The sequence below is a fragment of the Oryzias latipes genome, chromosome 7 (genome assembly GCF_002234675.1).
Source record: "Oryzias latipes chromosome 7, ASM223467v1".
Taxonomy (NCBI): domain Eukaryota; kingdom Metazoa; phylum Chordata; class Actinopteri; order Beloniformes; family Adrianichthyidae; genus Oryzias; species Oryzias latipes.
This window is the reverse complement of record NC_019865.2, coordinates 25,924,978-25,943,229: the sequence shown is the minus strand read 5'-3', so window position 1 is coordinate 25,943,229 and position 18,252 is coordinate 25,924,978. Positions and strand designations below refer to the sequence as shown.

Here is an 18,252-nt window from a genome sequence, read left to right as displayed (position 1 = left end):
ACTTAGTCTGTATTAAAAGTGAGGCAGTAAACTTGACCTTAACTCTATATATTGTAAACTTGAAATTTTCCAACTTATTCTGAAGTATTCAGTTAGTATACTTCCTGCACTACACATACACATTCTATTAAATGTACTACATTTTGCTAAGGGATTCACAACAGGTTAAGAAGGAACAAACAAATGTCATTGTAGAAACTGGACAAACTTTAATGACTTTTTTTTTAAAGAACCTGGGAGAAACATTGTTTTACAGGTACATTTTCAGAAATTTATGTTTGTCAAAATCCATTCTAGAAGGAACCACAGCTGGAAGCGTAAAGTACAATGACACATTTGTTGGTTGAGTTGACACAAACTGGAGCTTTCCGATTTCTTTAGGATCTCGAGTAAATCTGGCCGCGTTAGAGAAGTAAAGTTGGTCTTTCAGCATTTTTCTTCCGTTGCATAAAAACAGAAGTGAGAGCTCTAACCGATAGTTCCATGTCACTGAGCTGGTTTGATCTGCGCTGCTCATTGTGAAGTGTGGCCTGCAGCAGTGGGGACGTCTGGAACCGAGCTCCTTGTGGGATCTTCTGACGCCACCTGAGTGGAAGAACAAGAAGTTCAAGCGTCTATTTCCTTCTTTTTTAAGGTGTGACAAAACACAAACGTTTTAACTCTGTTTACAAAAATGGTACCTGGGTTTAACTCTGAATACCATTCTGAGGGTTGCAAAACATCACAGAAATCCTCATGCTTTGCATCATTTTATGGATTAATAGGCCAAACTGTTGATCATATTTTGTAACCCTTTTGTAACTTGGGAGCTGGGTCATCTAGACCCACTAGACAGTGCTCTGAACCTTTTTTCTTCAATGATTTGTGATCTTCACTGGTGTCCATGGATTACATGAAATCTTTCCACCTTTGTCATGGTAGGGAGAACACGTCAATGTAAGGGTGGGGTCTTCTGGACCCCACAAGATAGCACAAGGGTTACACGTTTCTACATGTGAAAATCAGCTGTCAAGCCCAGACTGCTCTTCTCCTTCAATCTGCTCATGTTTTGCAAAAGTTGGACCTTTTAATATGAGGGATATCCGTTTTTATGCATAACGTGACATGAAAATGTTCAAATAAACTTTAGACGACTGAAATGACTGACAAAAAGATACATATCCTCATTAAATTTAATGTTTTGGACTCGACTAAAGTAAATCAAATGCCTCCCTTTTTTCAGCTAAACGAGCAGACTTTACTGATTATCTGAACCTGATGGGTTCATTTCAGAGGAAGTCTCAGTTTTTTATTTTTTTATTTGGGGGGGGGGGGGGGGGGGTTATTGTTGGCTGACGATTGGTTCCTGTGCAGCTCAACAGTGTGTCCAACTAAAACCCCATATCATCCCTTAAAAAAAAAGAAAAAACAGCAACATATATAAAAACTGAATCTTTATAGACCCACTCCAATGTAATTATTTTTGTTGTTGATGTTTTTAATATGTTCTTGTGGCATTTTTCTCATAATGGAGGACATATATAAAGAAATTAAGAATAAGACTGTTGTCTTGTGTATCTCTTGCAGTTTGAAAAAGATTGTTGTGTACAAACTCCAATCGGCGGACCACAAGCTTCCTGCTCCGCACCCTTCCTGATGCATCCACTTGCAGTCCAATAGATCCATGTACGTCTCCGTTTTCCTTTTCTAAGCTGGCATCTGTGTACGGCTGGATAGCTCAAACATTGCTCACAATTTTTGCTGTACCGCTAATGTTACATTGGGGTTGTGAGGATCTGCAAGCTAGCTGGAGAGCGTGTAAACAAGGATGAATTTATTGCAGGCATACTATCCGTCAACAGTCCCGCCCACAACTTTCTAATGAACTCCTGCCGCTCTGCAGAAACTATCTCCTAGAAAAACGACAGGTTTTTGGGATTTTGGCTAAAAGCGGCATCATCATAATTAAAAACCACTGGGAACAATTTTACAATGGTTCAAAGAGATGCTTGGAGTGGGACTTCAAAATACAGCAAGAAACTATGTGCAGAATCATTAACATTCTCATAGATTGGGGGACAAAATATAGTAAAAAACTATTTGAAAGGCATTTGTTAAAGGAAAGTGCAGATGGAGGCAAGAATGATTGTGAAAGACGACGTCTGTCTGATCTAATGAACCCCTCCAGCTTAGAATCTGAAGGGAGGACTCCTATCAGCTTTTTTAGTTCAATCAATCAAACTTTATTTATAAAGCACTTTTCATATAAAAGAATAACACAAAGTTCTTTATATTAAAACAAAACTAAACAATATAAAAACAAGCATGAAAATTAAAATAAACAAGCACAAAAACAAGCCTTTTTGAGCCTTTTCTTAAAAACTTCAATGCTCTCTGCGGCTCTCAGTGTTACAGAAGGGGAAAGGGAGGAAGTACCCAGGTGCAGAGAGGAGGAGGCAGGAGGTTTCAGGAAAGACGGAACTTCAATAAATAAACCAAAAACTACAAAACAAAACCACTGCAACAGGCAGGCAAAACTCAAACCACACAGGAACTCGGGGTATGACATAATATGGACAAGCACAGGAGGAAGAGAAGGACAAGACTTAAATACATACAAGGCAACAAGACAGGTGAAAACACTCAGGACTGATGGGGAAAGGCAAAAATCGAAACGACAACAAAACAGGAAATGCTACAAAATAAAACAGGAAGTAACTCAAACAGGCCCGAACATAAAACAACTAGAACATAAAGGCAAAGAACCTAAAACCGTGACACTCAGGTCCTCTGGCCATAGTGCTGAAAAGATGTTTCTCCGTAGGTTTTGGTTTTTACAGTTGGGATGGTTAACAGACCAGTGTCAGAGGACCTCAGGGTCCGCCAGGCTTCATACTTTACTAAAAGATCTGATCAATAAGAAGGTGCAAGACCGTTAAGACTTTTTAAAACTGTTAAAAGTATCTTAAAATCAATCCTGAAGCACATGGGGAGCCAAAGCAGGGGTTTTAAAATTGGGGTGATGTGAGCCCGCCTCCTGGTCTTTGTAAGAACTCGAGCAGCAGAATTTTGGAAAAGCTGAAGGTTCCTAATGTTGGTTTTTGGAAGACCAGCAAGCACGGCGTTACAATAATCAATTTTACTCATGATGAAAGCATGCATTAGCGTCTCCATATTAGCAAGAGAGAGTAGTGGGCGGACTCTAGCCAGATTTCTAAGATGATAAAAACCAGTTTTAACCACCTGTTTTATGTGGGGGATAAAAGTCAGCTTAGAGTAGAAGATAACACCAAGGTTTCTGACTGTTTCTGAATGACTTAATGAAAGTTCTTTTAACCTCAGAAACTGTTCTTTTCTCTTGGCTTCAGGACTGATAACTAAAATTTCAGTTTTCTCCTGGTTGAGCTGCAGAAAATTATTTGCCATCCATAATTTCACATCTAAGACAAAGTTAAAAAGTGCTTCTTTTGGTATTATGTCATCAGGAGAAATAGTTATGTACAGCTGGGTATCATCAGCATAGCTATGAAAACTGTGGCTCCTGATGACATTCCCCAGAGGAAGCATGTAAATGTTAAAAAACAAGGGGCCAAGGATGGAACCTTGAGGCACACCACAATTAATTTCATGGACCCCAGAAAAGTGTGTGTCCACACTTACCATAAAGTATCTCTCCATGAGATACGATTCGAACCACTTGAGAACAGTCCCTGAAAGGCCAAGACTTTTAAGTCTGTTTACAAGGATCAGGTGATCAGCAGTATCAAAAGCTGCGCTTAGATCTAACAGAACTAGTACTGAGATCTGACCTGAAACCAAGGCACATCTGACATCATTAACGATTTTTAACAAGGCCGTCTCAGTTCTGTGGTTCGTTCTAAAACCAGACTGGTTTATCTCAAAAATGTGGTTTTGTAAGAGAAACTCATTCAGCTAAATAAAAACAAGTTTTTTCTAAAATCTTACTTAAAAATGGCAAGTTGGACACAGGTCTGTAGTTATCAAAAACTGAAGGGTCTAAATGGGTTTTCTTAAGAAAGGGTTTCACTACTGCAGTTTTAAAGGTAGCAGGAAAAATACCCGTCTGTAGAGAGGAGTTCATGATATTTAAAATCTCACTCTCAAAAGACCCGTAAAATGATTTTAAAAAGTCATGCAGGGAGGGGATCTAAAAAAAACGGGTCGTTGGATTGACTTGGGAGAAAATTCCACTCGTTGCAGGAACCAAAAAGCAAAGAGAGCCGAATCTGGGCATTGCAACAGTGTGACCGACATTAGTGACCTGGATAAATTCCTTATCATTCAGTGCCTAAAATAAGAATCAGTAAAGAGCCAATAGCTTAACACAAAAATAATGTAACACAATATGCAAGTTCTCTTATTTGCAGCCACTTAGATTTGTGGTGGTTTGCCTCTTCTCATATTACCGTACCATTTTTTTCTCCTTTTGTCTCGTACATTCTTGGGAAGTGTTAGGCTTATAACATTTTCAACTTTTATAAAGTTGAAAAATGCAAATATGTTAGTGGTTTGACTTTGTTGCTCTATAGGTTTTTTTTTTTACTTGGGGACATTTGTTGTTTCTCTAAAAAAAAAAGTAGTTTTCTCTTTAACAGATTGTTCATACTAACTAAATGAGACCAAACCAAGATTTTTTATGGCACGCCATTAAAAAAAACAACATGCAAATAAGCCTTGTTTATTAGCACCCTTTTTTTTCAGAAACTACTCTGAAGTGACAGAATACTGTACAGCATTTGCATGTTTTAAAACATAATAAGAAAAACATTTTCTGCTGTTCATGCTAAAAACAGATTTTGGGACTGCGTACTCTGGAGTGATGTTGGAACTTATAAACTTGACGGTGTCCCAAAGGAATAAGAGTAAAAGCAGGAGTGTATGGAACATTTTGACGTTACGGTGATTCCACTGCTGTGCTTTGAAACAGCAGATGCTACCATCATTCTGCTTTTGTTTGTTCACACTGTAAATCAACAGCTAACTTCACTGCTGCCTTCCTAAGGGGCAGAGAGAGACAGACAATGTTGCTTGCTGAGCTGAAACTCAAAAAGCAGCATCACTCTCCTCCAGCATCCAGAACCCTGCATGGGAGGAGAAATACACTGCAATACACCAGCTTTGTTGGACATCATTGTGCCTCAAATCCTTAAAAAACAGTACTTTCCATTGCAAAAATGGCAGGTAAATCAACATTTTTTAATTTAACTTGATGTTTATTATTAATGTTTTTATGTAAGTTTAATTTTCTATTAAAACAATTTAGATTTTGGCTAAAACCACATTATCCAGGGGGTGTACTTACTTAGATGAGGACATGTTTTGCCATAAAAGGATGAAAATGTAAAATTACAAAAGCTCAAAAGCCTTTAGAGATCAGCTTGGGCATCAACTACAGCTCCACAATGACTCTGCTGTTCACACCATGACACAGCATTTCACCAGAACATTGTGAAGTTGGTTAAGGAGTTGGATTGATAACGATGAAACCATTGTTCAAGAAAAGCTGGTAAACTAGCATCACTGTCAGCACATGATCCATGATCGAATGCCCCTTCACCGATGTTTTAAATATTTTTAAATTGAACAAATAAAAGGCCGTCGATACCTGGAGCATTTCCACACTTGTTGGAAGCAAAAGTGCCAAAGCGGCTCCAGGGCAAACACTCCAGTTTGATGCAATGTCAGGTCAATATAATATCTATCAGGGATGACAAAGCTGCTCTCTGATGCTGGTGGATGTGATCCGGGTCTGGAAGGGGAACCTTGATAACATATAGAATAAAACTGATGTGTGTCAGACAGTAATGTGACACTAAGACACCAGTCTGCCATTCCTCATCATCCAGGGCAGGAGCATTGAAAGAGTGAACTCAAAGATCCTTGGGTGATTACCTGAACAATGCACTAGACTGGACCAGCTGCTAGGAAGGCCCAAGGCAGTCAGTCTCCTGCTGAGATTGTGGTCCTTTTGAGTGACGGGGTCATTCAGCCAACCAGCACAACACAGCATCATCACAGAGACGGGGAGGAGAAAGCTGGACAAAGTGTTCAAGAAGTCCGGAAGGGTCCTGACTAAACTGACATCCACGCAGGACCAAAGAACGACCCGTCTGTCCCGGAGAAGAGCCTCAGTGACCGACTGATCCACCGTCTCTGCGTGGAGGAGCAGAGACCTATCCTCCCTGCTGCTGTCAGACTCTACAGAGCATCACTGACATGACGCTCTGCTCCCAAAGCCACGACAAGTACTGACCCCAACATGCTCATGACTTCATTTTCTGTTCAAAAATCATTTAAGGTGCATCCATAAAGTTTGTCTTTATTCTGTTTTTATTCTTTTGGCACTCCAGAAAATCAGTTCACTGCTGCAGGACTAATGAATCCTTTCATGTAAAGGCTGTTTCCACTCTGCTTCATGTTATGAAAACATAACATGAAGAACATAACATTTTTTTTTTTTTTTGTCATTTCAAGCATTTCTGGTTTGTGTAAGTTGACAGAATTCACAAAAGTTGGTTTAGGGGTCAGGTCATGGTGGAACACAGACCAAAATCTAATTATAAAAAATCAAGTGAACAATTATCAATGTTTAGGATCAACATTCAACATAAATAATATCCCTTTCTTTCAGCTTAAACATGGCGTTTGTCGCTCATTTTGGCGCCGCTTCTGCTTGACAGAGCCTTTCACTATAAATGAAATCACTTTGGGAAATCTGCTACATAACCAATTTGAGTCTGTGTTTATGTTTTATCAGACATGAAACTTTGCCATCTTTATGCTATTTTATCGTTTTTAAAGCGATTCATCCAAAGGAGATCTACAAACTTCCATCAGCTAAACCCATATGGAGTCCATGACTTTGCACCTGAACTTTAGAAAAATGGGAAAAACGTTTTCTTTTGCCTGAACAAGGCCAGATTTTATTCATGAGAACATATTTATACATTTCGCTGAACACCACTGAAAACTCAAGATGCTGAGCCTCTAAAGTCAAAGTTAACCTGGTCATCCATGATGGCATCCACATCTCTTTCGGAAAGCTCCTGTCCCGAGGCATCCAGGTCCACCGGTTCTTCTCCGGTTAGGATGTCCATTGGCGCTTCAGCAATAGCTCTGATAGTTTGATCTTCCAGAGCGAGAGCTGTGTCAAACTGCAGAGGTGATGGCGGGCCCTGCATACCGTCTCCTTCAACGTCCAGGTCCTGTTAAAGACGGAGAAAACATTGGGTTTTTTCCAGCTCCAAAATCTCTGGCCCTTTTCTCCCGCCTCCAATTACATCCTGTTGACTGTTATTCTGTATTTCTGCTCAGGACGTCAACAGGTTCTTTTGAGTTCTTGTAAATTATCAAACTTTTAATTCGACCTAATTTTACCAAAACGGTTTTAGCTCAGCACGCACAGGTGTAGTCACTTTCCGCAAACGACTTGAGGTGTCACTGTAAACACCTCAACATTCCTGTCTTCCTACACACCCACACAACACTGAACCCTCTTTGTTAGGTTTGTGTGTGGAAACAAAACAACTACAAAACCATTAGGTTGCTCTGCTTTTTTTGCCCTGCAGAATCAAATAGGGAGTTCTTGCAGGTTGTTTCTGACCCATGAACCCCTCTGACGTTTTGCCTTATCCACCAATGACAGTTCCTCTGTCGGTTTAAATACATGGTGTGTGAATAACACAAGAGAGCAGCATGGTGTGTGTGTTGCCCCAAACAGTGCGATAAGAGCTGTATCTGACACACGTCTACGGTGCCTCTGTTCCCGTCCGCAGCAGGCAGCTGTGCTTGTCGCTGTAATTAAACGTGTTTATCCAATACTGATGTCAGAATGTTTAGCAGAAATGTCATGTGTGAAGCATCTGCAAGGACTTCCCCAACAGCTCTGCAATCTTGTGTGGTAAAATGTGACATTCAAAACATTCTGTTTTGGAGTCCATAAAACACGGCCGCTTCAAGTTAGGAAGGGAACAAAGTATGAAGCCCATCATCTACGTACGTCACTGAACTCCAGGGGAAGGCTCTCTGTGGGCTGAAGCTCTGCAGCACTGAGGTACATGTCTTTGCTTGCTGGTGTGAACTGCTCCTGCGGTGGAGGTTCCTCCTCAGGCTGGTGCATGGGCGGAGGCAAGGCGAGGTGAAGAAGGCAGCGCGGATCGTCGGACTGACCCATGTGCACCGTGCGGCTGCACGGGACATCTTTAATGCCGGGACAGATTTTGAAAAGAACCTGGTTGCTGTCTTGGTAAATGTCTGAGCATCTGGCTGTCAAGGATAATGTGTTATCTTTGCTATCATTTACAGGAAACATCATTGGGCAAGACTTGGTCATATGCTTATTGATAACTAACTTCTTGTTGGTATGCTGCAGTGAGTGGAAAGTACCAGCCTGCTATGCAAGGATTAGTTCTGCCATTTTTTGTCCGGAAGCCATTCATTGTGCTTAAAACCCACTCCAATGAAAATGTGTTTTGAAAAAAGTTCTTTTCTGATAATGGAGGACATATAAAGAAAATTAACGTCAAATTGTGTTTCTGAGTCTCTCTTAATTCAAGTTGTTGTGAATCAGGAGCAGACAAAAAAAATGCAGCTTGAAGCTCGCTGTAGTAACTTCTACCACCCGCAAGCTCTCTGCTCCGCTCCATTCTGATGCGTCCACTTGTAGATGGCTACCTCCATCTTTGTTTTCCTAGTCTGAGCTGGAATCTGACTGTATGGCAGGATTAACTCCTGCACCATTAATGTTAGGTTGGGTTGTGAGCGGCTGTAAGCTAGCAGGAAAGCGTGTAAACAGATGGATGACGGGAAGTACGAGGAGACTTACTCCACGCCAACCGTCCTGCCCACAATGGAGAGGCGAAGTGCTGCCGCTCTGCAGAAACTATGTCCTAGAAAAGGACAGTTTCTTAAATTTTACCTCAAAATGGCATCATCATGATTAAAAGACCACTGAGAACGCTTTTACAATAATAGTGTAGGGCTGTCAGCTATTCTGTACAGTCAATGAGTCTTTTTTTTTGACGTTTTTTAAATAATTATAATAACCACCAGCCACAAAGTCATTGGGATCACAAAGAACAACAAGAACTTTACGAGGCAGTATAGCTTTTCCTCGACGATAGTAGACGACAGATAAGAACTTGCATTTCTTGCTGCATTCACACCAACCGCGCGTGGTGCATTCAAGGACGCTCTCTATGCGGTCTTAAGAACACGCATTAGCATCAGACAAGAGCCAGACATGCAGGTAACGACAGAAGATTCTTGTTCTTTTGTGCATTTACTGTTTTTTTTAGCGCTCGTCCGCCACCTACAATAGGAAGAGGCTCGGAGCGCAAAATCAATGCAGCGCAAATCACGTAAATCCTGCTCCAGACGTTTTTTCACAGTTCTGTTCCTATAAATAAATTCAACCTGACACAAACCGCAATTATTACTGTCTCCTTCGTGATCGTGTTTTCAACAGCTGGTACATCTTTGTTTAGAAGCAGACGTCACCCACACATCACTGCTAAACCCACGATTGGTCACAGTGCTGCATTCCAGCGTGAGAACCTTCAATCGCTTGAACCTCCAGTGCGCGATCAATCAATGCCCCATTCGTACGTAGAGATGGTGACCAGACTTAAAAACCTGCAAGCGACGCGCGATCACAGGCGTTCCGGACGAGTGAGCCTTAAATTCTGGTCTGCGCCGTTGACTGTAGACCGGGGGGGAGCCAGTGCACATCAGGAACGGTGCACGGCACACTTTAACCTTGACAAAAATCCCGCGGCACACAAGCATCCAAAAAAAAAAGCGAAATTCATGGTCTGTATTGACCGACAGCCCCCCCCTCCCGCAATCTCACGTGCATTTTTGTGATAATTGTGGCCGGAAAAGCAGGAAGTTGCGGCTGTTTTTTCTAAGAGATGAAATAAAATTTAAATTAGAAAATTTAGAAACTGTTTGTTTGTTGTGGTTTCAAGACGTTTCACAGGGACGACTCATTGTGCGCTGAGACACTGTCCCTTTAAGCCAATGCATCATGGGAGATGTAGTGTGAAAACTGCCGAAAAAGGGCAGACAAACTCTGAGCTTCATTGTTCTGTTCACTTGTTCCACGGTCTGACACCGGATTCTGTGGAAAGCTACACCGCTTAAGACGAGCTTTAGCTGGTATTTTTGTTAGAACTGAGAGACTTTATCAGCAGAATTAAGAACAAGGAAGTGAAGATTTAACCACTTCTTATTGGTCAGACTGATGACATGTGATTAAGCCTTCAAGAATGATTGGCGGAGACAGTTAAAGGGGCGGGACTTTTCCGCAAACTAATATAGCTGCAGGTAAATCGCGGTACCGTCATTCTTATTAAAATGTCTTTAATAGAATCAAATAAACACAAAGAAATAAGTATTTTAAGATCTTTTATATTCCTAACTTCTCAGTGTTTTATCAGGGCCTGTTTGGATGAACAAAGAGCTGATTTCCTGGAGATGGAAAATGTTTTTAGATCAGTAAATGAGGGCAATTTCCCACGACACACTTTACCATCTCCCACGGCACACTGGTTAAAAAACACTGGCTTGGACGATGGTTTAGTGCAGGGATCAGAACCCCCATAGCTTGCCAGCAAATTATGGCTTTTTTCTTTTGTGCTGAAATATAGCTTACCTGCAACCTTAAATTTTTTTTCGCTTTTATAAGGATGAAATTGAAATTCATAACCTATACATATAAAATTTAAATTTTTGTGAAAGCCCCATATGCTGAGCATTAGCAGTGCCTTACTTGACCTCCACGGACTGAACACCACCACTATCACATTTTAGAAAAAAGAAAATTGCACATCAATTTACATAAACAATAATCGTTGACTAATCGACTACTGAAATAGTCGTTAGTGTCAGCCGTACTGGAGTGGGTCTTCCATGAGTGTTTACCCATTGATAGAAGCTCTCTGTCTTTTTAAAGGCTCAAACAATTTAGAATTGCACACAGAATCCTGTCAAAGCAACAGTTTCTCCAAACAGGGTGACTAAAATTTAAAACCTTTTCATTAAAAAAAAAAAGGTTAAAAAGTGTAATTATTTTGTTCCTTCCAACTGAAATGATTAGCTCCTTTTTTACAGGCGAGGACAAATCAACAGACCACAGGAAGGATGTTAATTTAGGCCCTTTAGAAAAACAGCAGTTACAACAAACTACTGCTTTTGATCAGAGCCAGGAACAAAAAAGATTTTAAATAATCAATAACAGAAATGCAAGGAGTGTAAAGAATGTAAAGAAACAGATAATACTTTAAAGATGGTTCACATGGAAAGGATACGTGAAACACAGTGACGAGCCATTGGAAGGCAAGGATTGGTACATCTGGTTCCCTCCATGAAGGAGATGCATGTGTCATTTGCTGGTTTGTTCTGGAAGTTGGACAAACAGTCATTTAAAAAAGAAAAAGAAAAAAGTCACAATGTTTAACGTCAATACATTTGACACCAGGCAAAACGCAATGCTCTGCTTTCACAGACAAAAACATGTTTGTGGCTGCTTTAAAGCAGAAAAACAAAAATGGGTGAAATGGAAATTAAAGGTGTAAAGACCTCAGACACAGCAAACCATCTCTCCATCAAAACACGATGGGAAGAGGATTGCTACCTGTCCCTGACTACACTAACTCATTTTTCACACACTGTCAAAATTACTACCCATACTGGAACAGTAGGTGGCAATATTTGGTCTTTTCACAGATAGACGCCTATCAGCTGGCCAGCATGCCACTATTTAAGCTTTCATTCAGTTTACATCACTTTAAAACAGCTGCTGTGTCTCCCCTACTGAACAATTCTGGTGCAGACCACAGCAATCTGAATCATCTCTACCTCGTCCTTTTTCTCTCATTCCTCTTTAAGATTCCTAAAAAGAGCTGTTGCTTCATGTCCATCTTTAAGCTAGCCTCATCATTTTACTGAAGCTGCTTTATTTTAAAATAATATCTCCTAGCAATTGACTTGGGTCTTCAATCAATTCTCATTCTTCTCGATTTAAGAGCAGCCACTGATGCCATTTTACACTTCCATGGTGCTGGACAGACTTCTAGCTATCCACATCACTAAGTGGTTAGGATCTTGGCTCCCTGAAAGGCTAATTATTGGCACTAAATGCACTTTAAGCAAAGCTCCCAGTTCATCTTCATCTGTATTTGTTGTTAGTTCCTCCATCTTACATGGATAAAGTGATCACATATGTACGTTTCAGGCTTCCACTTTTAAAACTATTGAGTTCACACGTCACCACACAAGTGTTTAAGTCAGTTTTCCGGCTCACCGGAAAACACATGGCGACTGAACGTGAAGTTAAACCAGTTGAACTTTGACAATTCAGGGACTTGAATTAGGCAGTGATATCTTTTCAAAACACAGAAGTGGAGACTGGTGTGAACTAGGGTTGTGCCGATGGACGATATCATCGTCCATCGTGATGGGTGACTGACATCCCGATGGAGAGACCACCATCGTGATGCCACGCCCCCGCCACGTTGCGCGTCGACACCATAAGCCGCGGTTACATGTACAAAATATCTTGATGGGATCAATGGTCGGATTAGAATCCAACCGTGTACATGGGCCCAGAAAAATGTTTTCAGAATATAAAAACGTTCACTAAGGTCACAATTTCGGTCGGAATAAATCATTCGCACATGCGCAGTATTCGCACATGCGCAGTTTGAAAACCGGAAGGGGATACAACTTCTGCCGAGCGGCTTTTTTTTCCCAAACTTTATTGAATGTAACAATTCAATACAAAACGATAACAGCACCGAGCGGCTATACATTGACATGTCAGCTCGGTAAAATACGAGATGATCTTCTAAACGTGCTTTTAATAATGTTACGGTTATTATCAAACACCTGTTCGCTCATCATTTGAATTTTAATCCGTGTGGTCAGTGCTTTTTCTGAACGGAGCCAGGATTAGCAGTATGCTAACACGGGCTAACAACATTAGCTTTGGGTGGTGCTGCACGTAAACGTGTAAGAATAACATCAGCCTTTATTTAGTACTGGACTGGAAACACAAATCCGCGTGATTGATTGAATGTTTTCTAAGGACTGAGCGACATTTCTGCTTTGATGCTCAAACCGCTGTGTGTGCTGACGATCCGAGCTGTGCTCAGAGACACACTTTTAGACCCGGTTCTGAGTTCGGTTGCTTGTACCCCTAGAGCTGCGGGACGGATCGCAGTCTTAAATCTCCCTCACATACCGCTCATGTACCCCCCCCCCTTCCCATCAAACACAAAGCTTTAAGTCCGCGCTCCGCCGGTCCACTTCACTAATTAAGTGCGGGAGCGACTACACTTCTTTTCTATCTTGCTTGTTACTTTTTCTGTTAAAGTCACTTCCCTAATTTAAACTGGATCATCGCGGATTAACCATTAGTTGGGAGATAAAATGAAAAAAGCAAAATAACGAATAGCAGTTATACAAGAACGAAAAATGTAACCCCCCCCCCCTCCCCCCCGACGATGTCATCGTCCATCCCGATGGTTGACAGCAAACATCGTCAACGGCCAAATTAGGGGACATCGCCCAACCCTAGTGTGAACATAGCTTTGCTCTTGTTTGGTTTGTTTATTACTCTTTTCTTGAAAGTATTTTGACTGTTTTCAATATGTCGTGACCTGGAATGTCAGAAAAGCACAGTAGAAATATGTTGTATTAATATTAATTATTTGTGCCTGAAAATGGAATGAGTGATCAAAGTAACCAAACAAAATGCACCTGATTTCAAAATGAGTATGAATAAACGGTGTGTTGTGTAAAGGAATGATTCCTCTTTACTTTATTAAACAAAACATTTAAAAGGGCCATCTGCCATGCTATTCTTAAGCCTTTCATAGTAAACTACATCCATGTATTTGATAATATATTACCTTTGGCACACGATAGACCCATTTTTTAAAATTAAATAATAGTTATTTTCCTGAGTTCTTTTCCAACTAAGACGACTCGACCTCCGAGTGCCGCCCATTTCATGACGTCAACTTAGAGTCGGCCTCGGCAGCGTGTCTGTGTTTCGCCCACGAAAACAAACAACATCCAAAGATATTTTGCAAAGATAGATGTCCATATTGGGCATATAAAAGGAAAGTATTTTTGCCAAACGCAGCTAGCTCCACAGAGGAAGTGTGTGTGTTAGCCTGGAAGCAGTGCTGGCAGTGAAAACTCTTCCTGGAGGGGCTGTTCTCACTTTGTGACGTCACAATGTGAGAACCCGCTCGTTCTGGTGGGTTGGGAGCTCAGTATGCAGGTTTTTAGAGGAACACTCAGAAATGTGTAAATGGATCAAAATACCGCTTTGAGGTTTCTTTTCGTGAGGAATGAACATTGCAATACACTTAAAAGCTTAAAAAACAGATTTTGCACGGCACAGGCCCTTTAAAATAACTGGCTCTTCTATTAGCTTTTGAGTTCACACCTGAGGGACTCCCTCCGTTACCGCCAACCTCCTCTCCCTCAGCTGCCGATGCAGCAGCGCCTCCACACCGTAGCGGCGACGGTATCGGCGCAAAGCCTTGAGCTTCTTCAAGTCCTCCCTCTCCTTTATTGACAGACCTTCAGGCCCCGTCAGCAGACTGTTCCCTGTGACCGACATAGAAGCTATGATTGGGCTGAAAAGGATTGGCTGCTTATCAAATGTATTTAACAGACAGTTTCTGTTTACCAAGAGTTTCATGCTCCACTTTGCGATTATGCAGATATCTGCGCTTCTTCTCTTTGAGTAAGTGTTGCAGGCGTTTGAACTGGTCGATGTAGAGGGACTGCAGCCGGATCAGTTTTTCTCGTGTGACCAACGCCACTTCCTCTGCAGTGTAAACTCCAGCATGCCTGCAAGTACGCAAGGTCAAAAAGTATGACTACTTGTACACACATAAACACATAACAACCGTATATTTTACTTTAAATACATTATGGAGTGGTAAGAATTAAATAAACATTTTGAACAAAAGTTTTAATATATTTATGCTATATTTTTGTTCCACCCATTATAAACAAACTATCAGATTTGTATAACATCAGAGTACAAAAAAGTAATTGACAGGAAAAATCAGACATTAGTTGAACTTTTAATGTAAACTTTATAGTGTCTGTAGTTTTTGTTACTTTACTTACTTTAGAGGGTCTTCAAGGTCGCTGTCTACACTGTCAGCCTCGCTGTCAGGATCTCCTCTCCAGGTCTGATCTAACGCTAAAGGTCCCTGCTCCTCCTCACTAAGACTGTCTTCATCTGAAACAAGGAACGGATTTTTACCACTTTAGGAGGATCTCTAAACATCACAGCCATATATATTGCATTCAAACAAATTAAACCACAGTCAAAAACCTCAGAATGAAGCCAAAGTTTCTCACCAAGAACTCGGCTAGCTTCGGAGCGCCCTCCGTCCTGACTCTGCGTCTCTCCACGACTGTAGCTACTGAGCTGAGACAACAAAGCCTCTGGAGATGGACCAGAAGAAGTCTTCCTCATCTGCGCTCGGAGGGTCATGGCGCTCCTACGAGCGTGCTCCGCACAGAATGTTACTCTACCAAAAAAAAAAAAAATGTATAAATTAGGCTAATAGCAGCAAACAGACTGTTTATTACATGATTTTCTTATTGCCCTGTGACTGAGCTTCCACAGGGCAGAAATACAACTGCTGTTTCATTCTTTTGCCAGCTGATGTAAATGACCTTCCACCCACCCATCTTTCCTCTCGGCCTTTGGCGCAGCATTGGGGCAGCGCTTGCCATTCTTGGCAGAGACGTAGCTACACTGTTTGTATGGGGCGTTCTTGTCCTCCAGAATGTGTTTCATACAGAACTCCAGACCCTCCAAGCGAGGCTGTGAACATGGTCGCTGGGTGAAGGAGCAGACCTGGGGCTCCTGGGGTCGGCTTGCTTGGGTTGTCCGGTTACGACTTGAGGGTAAAACGTGAATTCGTATTCTGTTCATTTCAAGTCTGGGAAAATAAAGTAAATACTTAAACTAAGCATATTTCTCTACTACTTTAGAAATCACTTAAGAAACAAATAATCCAGTAGTATTCTTAAACCACAGAAAATAATAAATTTAAAGGTTTATTGCATTAAAATTTTACATAAATATCTTCTGAATCTTTGGAACATACACATCTTTTACCTCTTACTCTAGACACTTTGATAATTTGCATTTTAAATCTGAACCACAAACTTTGGCAGATCTTACATCAACAAGTTCTGCTTTTCATAATTCTTTGGTTCTGTGATGCTGAAAATAATAAATTTCTACTGAAAAAAATAACAGTTTAAAATTAAGAAGAAAACAAAAGCCTCTTCATGCCTAACCCTATTATCATTCAGAATGTTTTTTCCATTGAAAATGATGCTGATGCAAAAATAGTGACATACAGCATGAAGAGGTCAAAGACTAGATTTAGCCCAGAATAAGTATTACTAAAAAGGCTAAGATATCATACATACATACACTTAACCCTTAGAAAGAAGTCAGTGGTCTTTTCTGTGTCAAGACAAAAGAAATGTATTTTATTGAAAAATGAACCAAAATCTTAAGAATAAAAAGCAAAACATTACTTTAAGGGACCTATATCGTGCTATTTTTAAGGCCTTTCAGAGTAAACAATAAGCATTTAAATGATACGTTACCTTTGGCACAAAAAAAAATGATTTTTTTAAACGAAATATTAGGTATTTTTGCAGCTCATTTTCCTACCCATAAGTAACCCCCTTTTGCTCCATATGAGTGCCCCCCAATTCATGGCATTGACCTAGAGTGCGTTTCTCCCACGAAAACAAACAAGATCCAAACTTTTGCCTCACTTTGTTACATCACAATGTGAGAACCAGCTTGTTTTTGTGGATTGGGAGGGGCTGGTGCTCAGACAGCAGGTTTTAGGAGGAATACTCAGAGATCAGTCAATGGGTCAAAATACCGCCTTGTGGTTATTTTTTATAAGGAATGAACATTTTACTACACCTAAAAGCTCAAAAAAGTGATTTTTGAATAATATAGGCCCGTTGAAATAAAAAAAGACAAGATTTCTATAACTTTTATTTTTACAGATATGATTGCGGTATATTACATATATATTTTGGTAAATATATAGCCCAAAAAGAAGAAAGAAATTACATTTTTTCTTTACCCTTAACTATTTTTCAATAATTTGAATAAAACACGTTTATGTTAAACTGTTGTGAAAACCATAACAAGACAAAAAGGGGGATATTTAATCTTGACAAAGAAGCATCAGTAAGGCAAAATTGTCAAATCATTGCTCTCTTTCAACCACCTTTTCCCACCATGTCTTCTTTTTATTAAAATTAATTTCGTAATTCGCAAAATTCAACAAGAAACTGACTTTATGGCAACACGGACACCAAAAAAATAGTTAGATCCATTGCTTTCAAAATACAATGAAAAAATCAAAACACCTATAATCTTTTAATTGGCCAAAGTAAATCGCTAAATAACATAACATAGAAAAAAACTGATCGCTCTGTCTGAATATATGTGTATTGCTGCTCCAACATTAAACCACAGAAACTAAAAACAGGGGTAAACGTCCGACACGTTGGGTCAACCAGCTCAACAACAATAACGCAACAACAGTCACACAGAAGCTAGCCTTTTTAATTTTTTGCAGACAGTGTGTCAGTATGTATGCTTATGTTGACAAAAAATAAAATATTAATAATATAATATTAACAATAAGAAAAAATAACCCACTATAACCAAATAAGTAGACTTTACATACATGTAAATGTCGACGTAAACGTAAGTACGTCTGTTTGACTCGAACAACGCGCTGAAAGGCGCTCCAGCCCGCCTCCATCTACTGCGTCATCCTCTAGGCTAAGGAGGCGCCATCTTTGCTAGCCGGCTAAACCACATGCTATCCTTTCCTTTTAACATTTCCAGGCTATTAAATCAAATTCGAAAACATAAAACAGTGGTTTGTCTTCTACCATGTCATTATTAAAATGTCTCAGACCCAGAATAGTAGCAGAAACGCATCGCTTTTTGTGAAAAACTGCCTACCTTCCGCTGTGCAATATGCTAACTCTGCCGTTCCAACGACTTGCCTGCACTCCCTGAATCGTTGCTGGACTTTGTGTGATGTCAATAAGCCCCACCTCCTTGAAGTTGATTGGTCGAAATGTTACTCCAGGAGACGGTTCATTGGCTAGTCTAGATGTAACTCAAAAGACCACGTAACCGCCCTCTGACCGACGCAG

General features: G+C 40.4%; 1 protein-coding gene across 2 annotated transcripts; it reads right to left on the bottom strand.

Annotated features, from left to right (window-relative positions):
* Nucleotides 1–186: 186 nt before the first annotated feature.
* On the bottom strand, nucleotides 187–18,162 carry kansl2 (KAT8 regulatory NSL complex subunit 2). Of its 2 annotated transcripts, none has more exons than XM_004071016.4 (10): nucleotides 18,056–18,162; nucleotides 15,723–15,980; nucleotides 15,391–15,563; nucleotides 15,154–15,268; nucleotides 14,705–14,868; nucleotides 14,459–14,622; nucleotides 11,310–11,400; nucleotides 8,000–8,253; nucleotides 7,005–7,205; nucleotides 187–585 (listed from the first exon to the last, which is right to left on the bottom strand). In XM_004071016.4, the coding sequence occupies exons 2-10, from the start codon at nucleotides 15,971–15,973 to the stop codon at nucleotides 514–516; spliced, it is 1,485 nt and encodes a 494-aa protein (XP_004071064.1). In that variant the 5' UTR covers nucleotides 15,974–15,980; nucleotides 18,056–18,162; the 3' UTR covers nucleotides 187–513. The 2 variants fall into 2 exon arrangements, with proteins under 2 accessions (XP_004071064.1, XP_011475923.1); XM_011477621.2 differs by lacking the exon at nucleotides 18,056–18,162 and adding an exon at nucleotides 17,772–18,010.
* Nucleotides 18,163–18,252: the final 90 nt, after the last annotated feature.

Excerpts from the sequence above, each read along its gene's own strand:
- kansl2 (XM_004071016.4), bottom strand. The coding sequence starts at position 15,973 with ATGAACAGAATACGAATTCACGTTTTACCCTCAAGTCGTAACCGGACA. Across the intron at positions 14,869-15,153 it reads GACCTTGAAGACCCTCTAAA|GCATGCTGGAGTTTACACTG; the intron begins GTAAGTAAAGTA and ends GCGTACTTGCAG. Across the intron at positions 11,401-14,458 it reads TAACGGAGGGAGTCCCTCAG|AACAAACCAGCAAATGACAC; the intron begins GTGTGAACTCAA and ends TCCAACTTCCAG.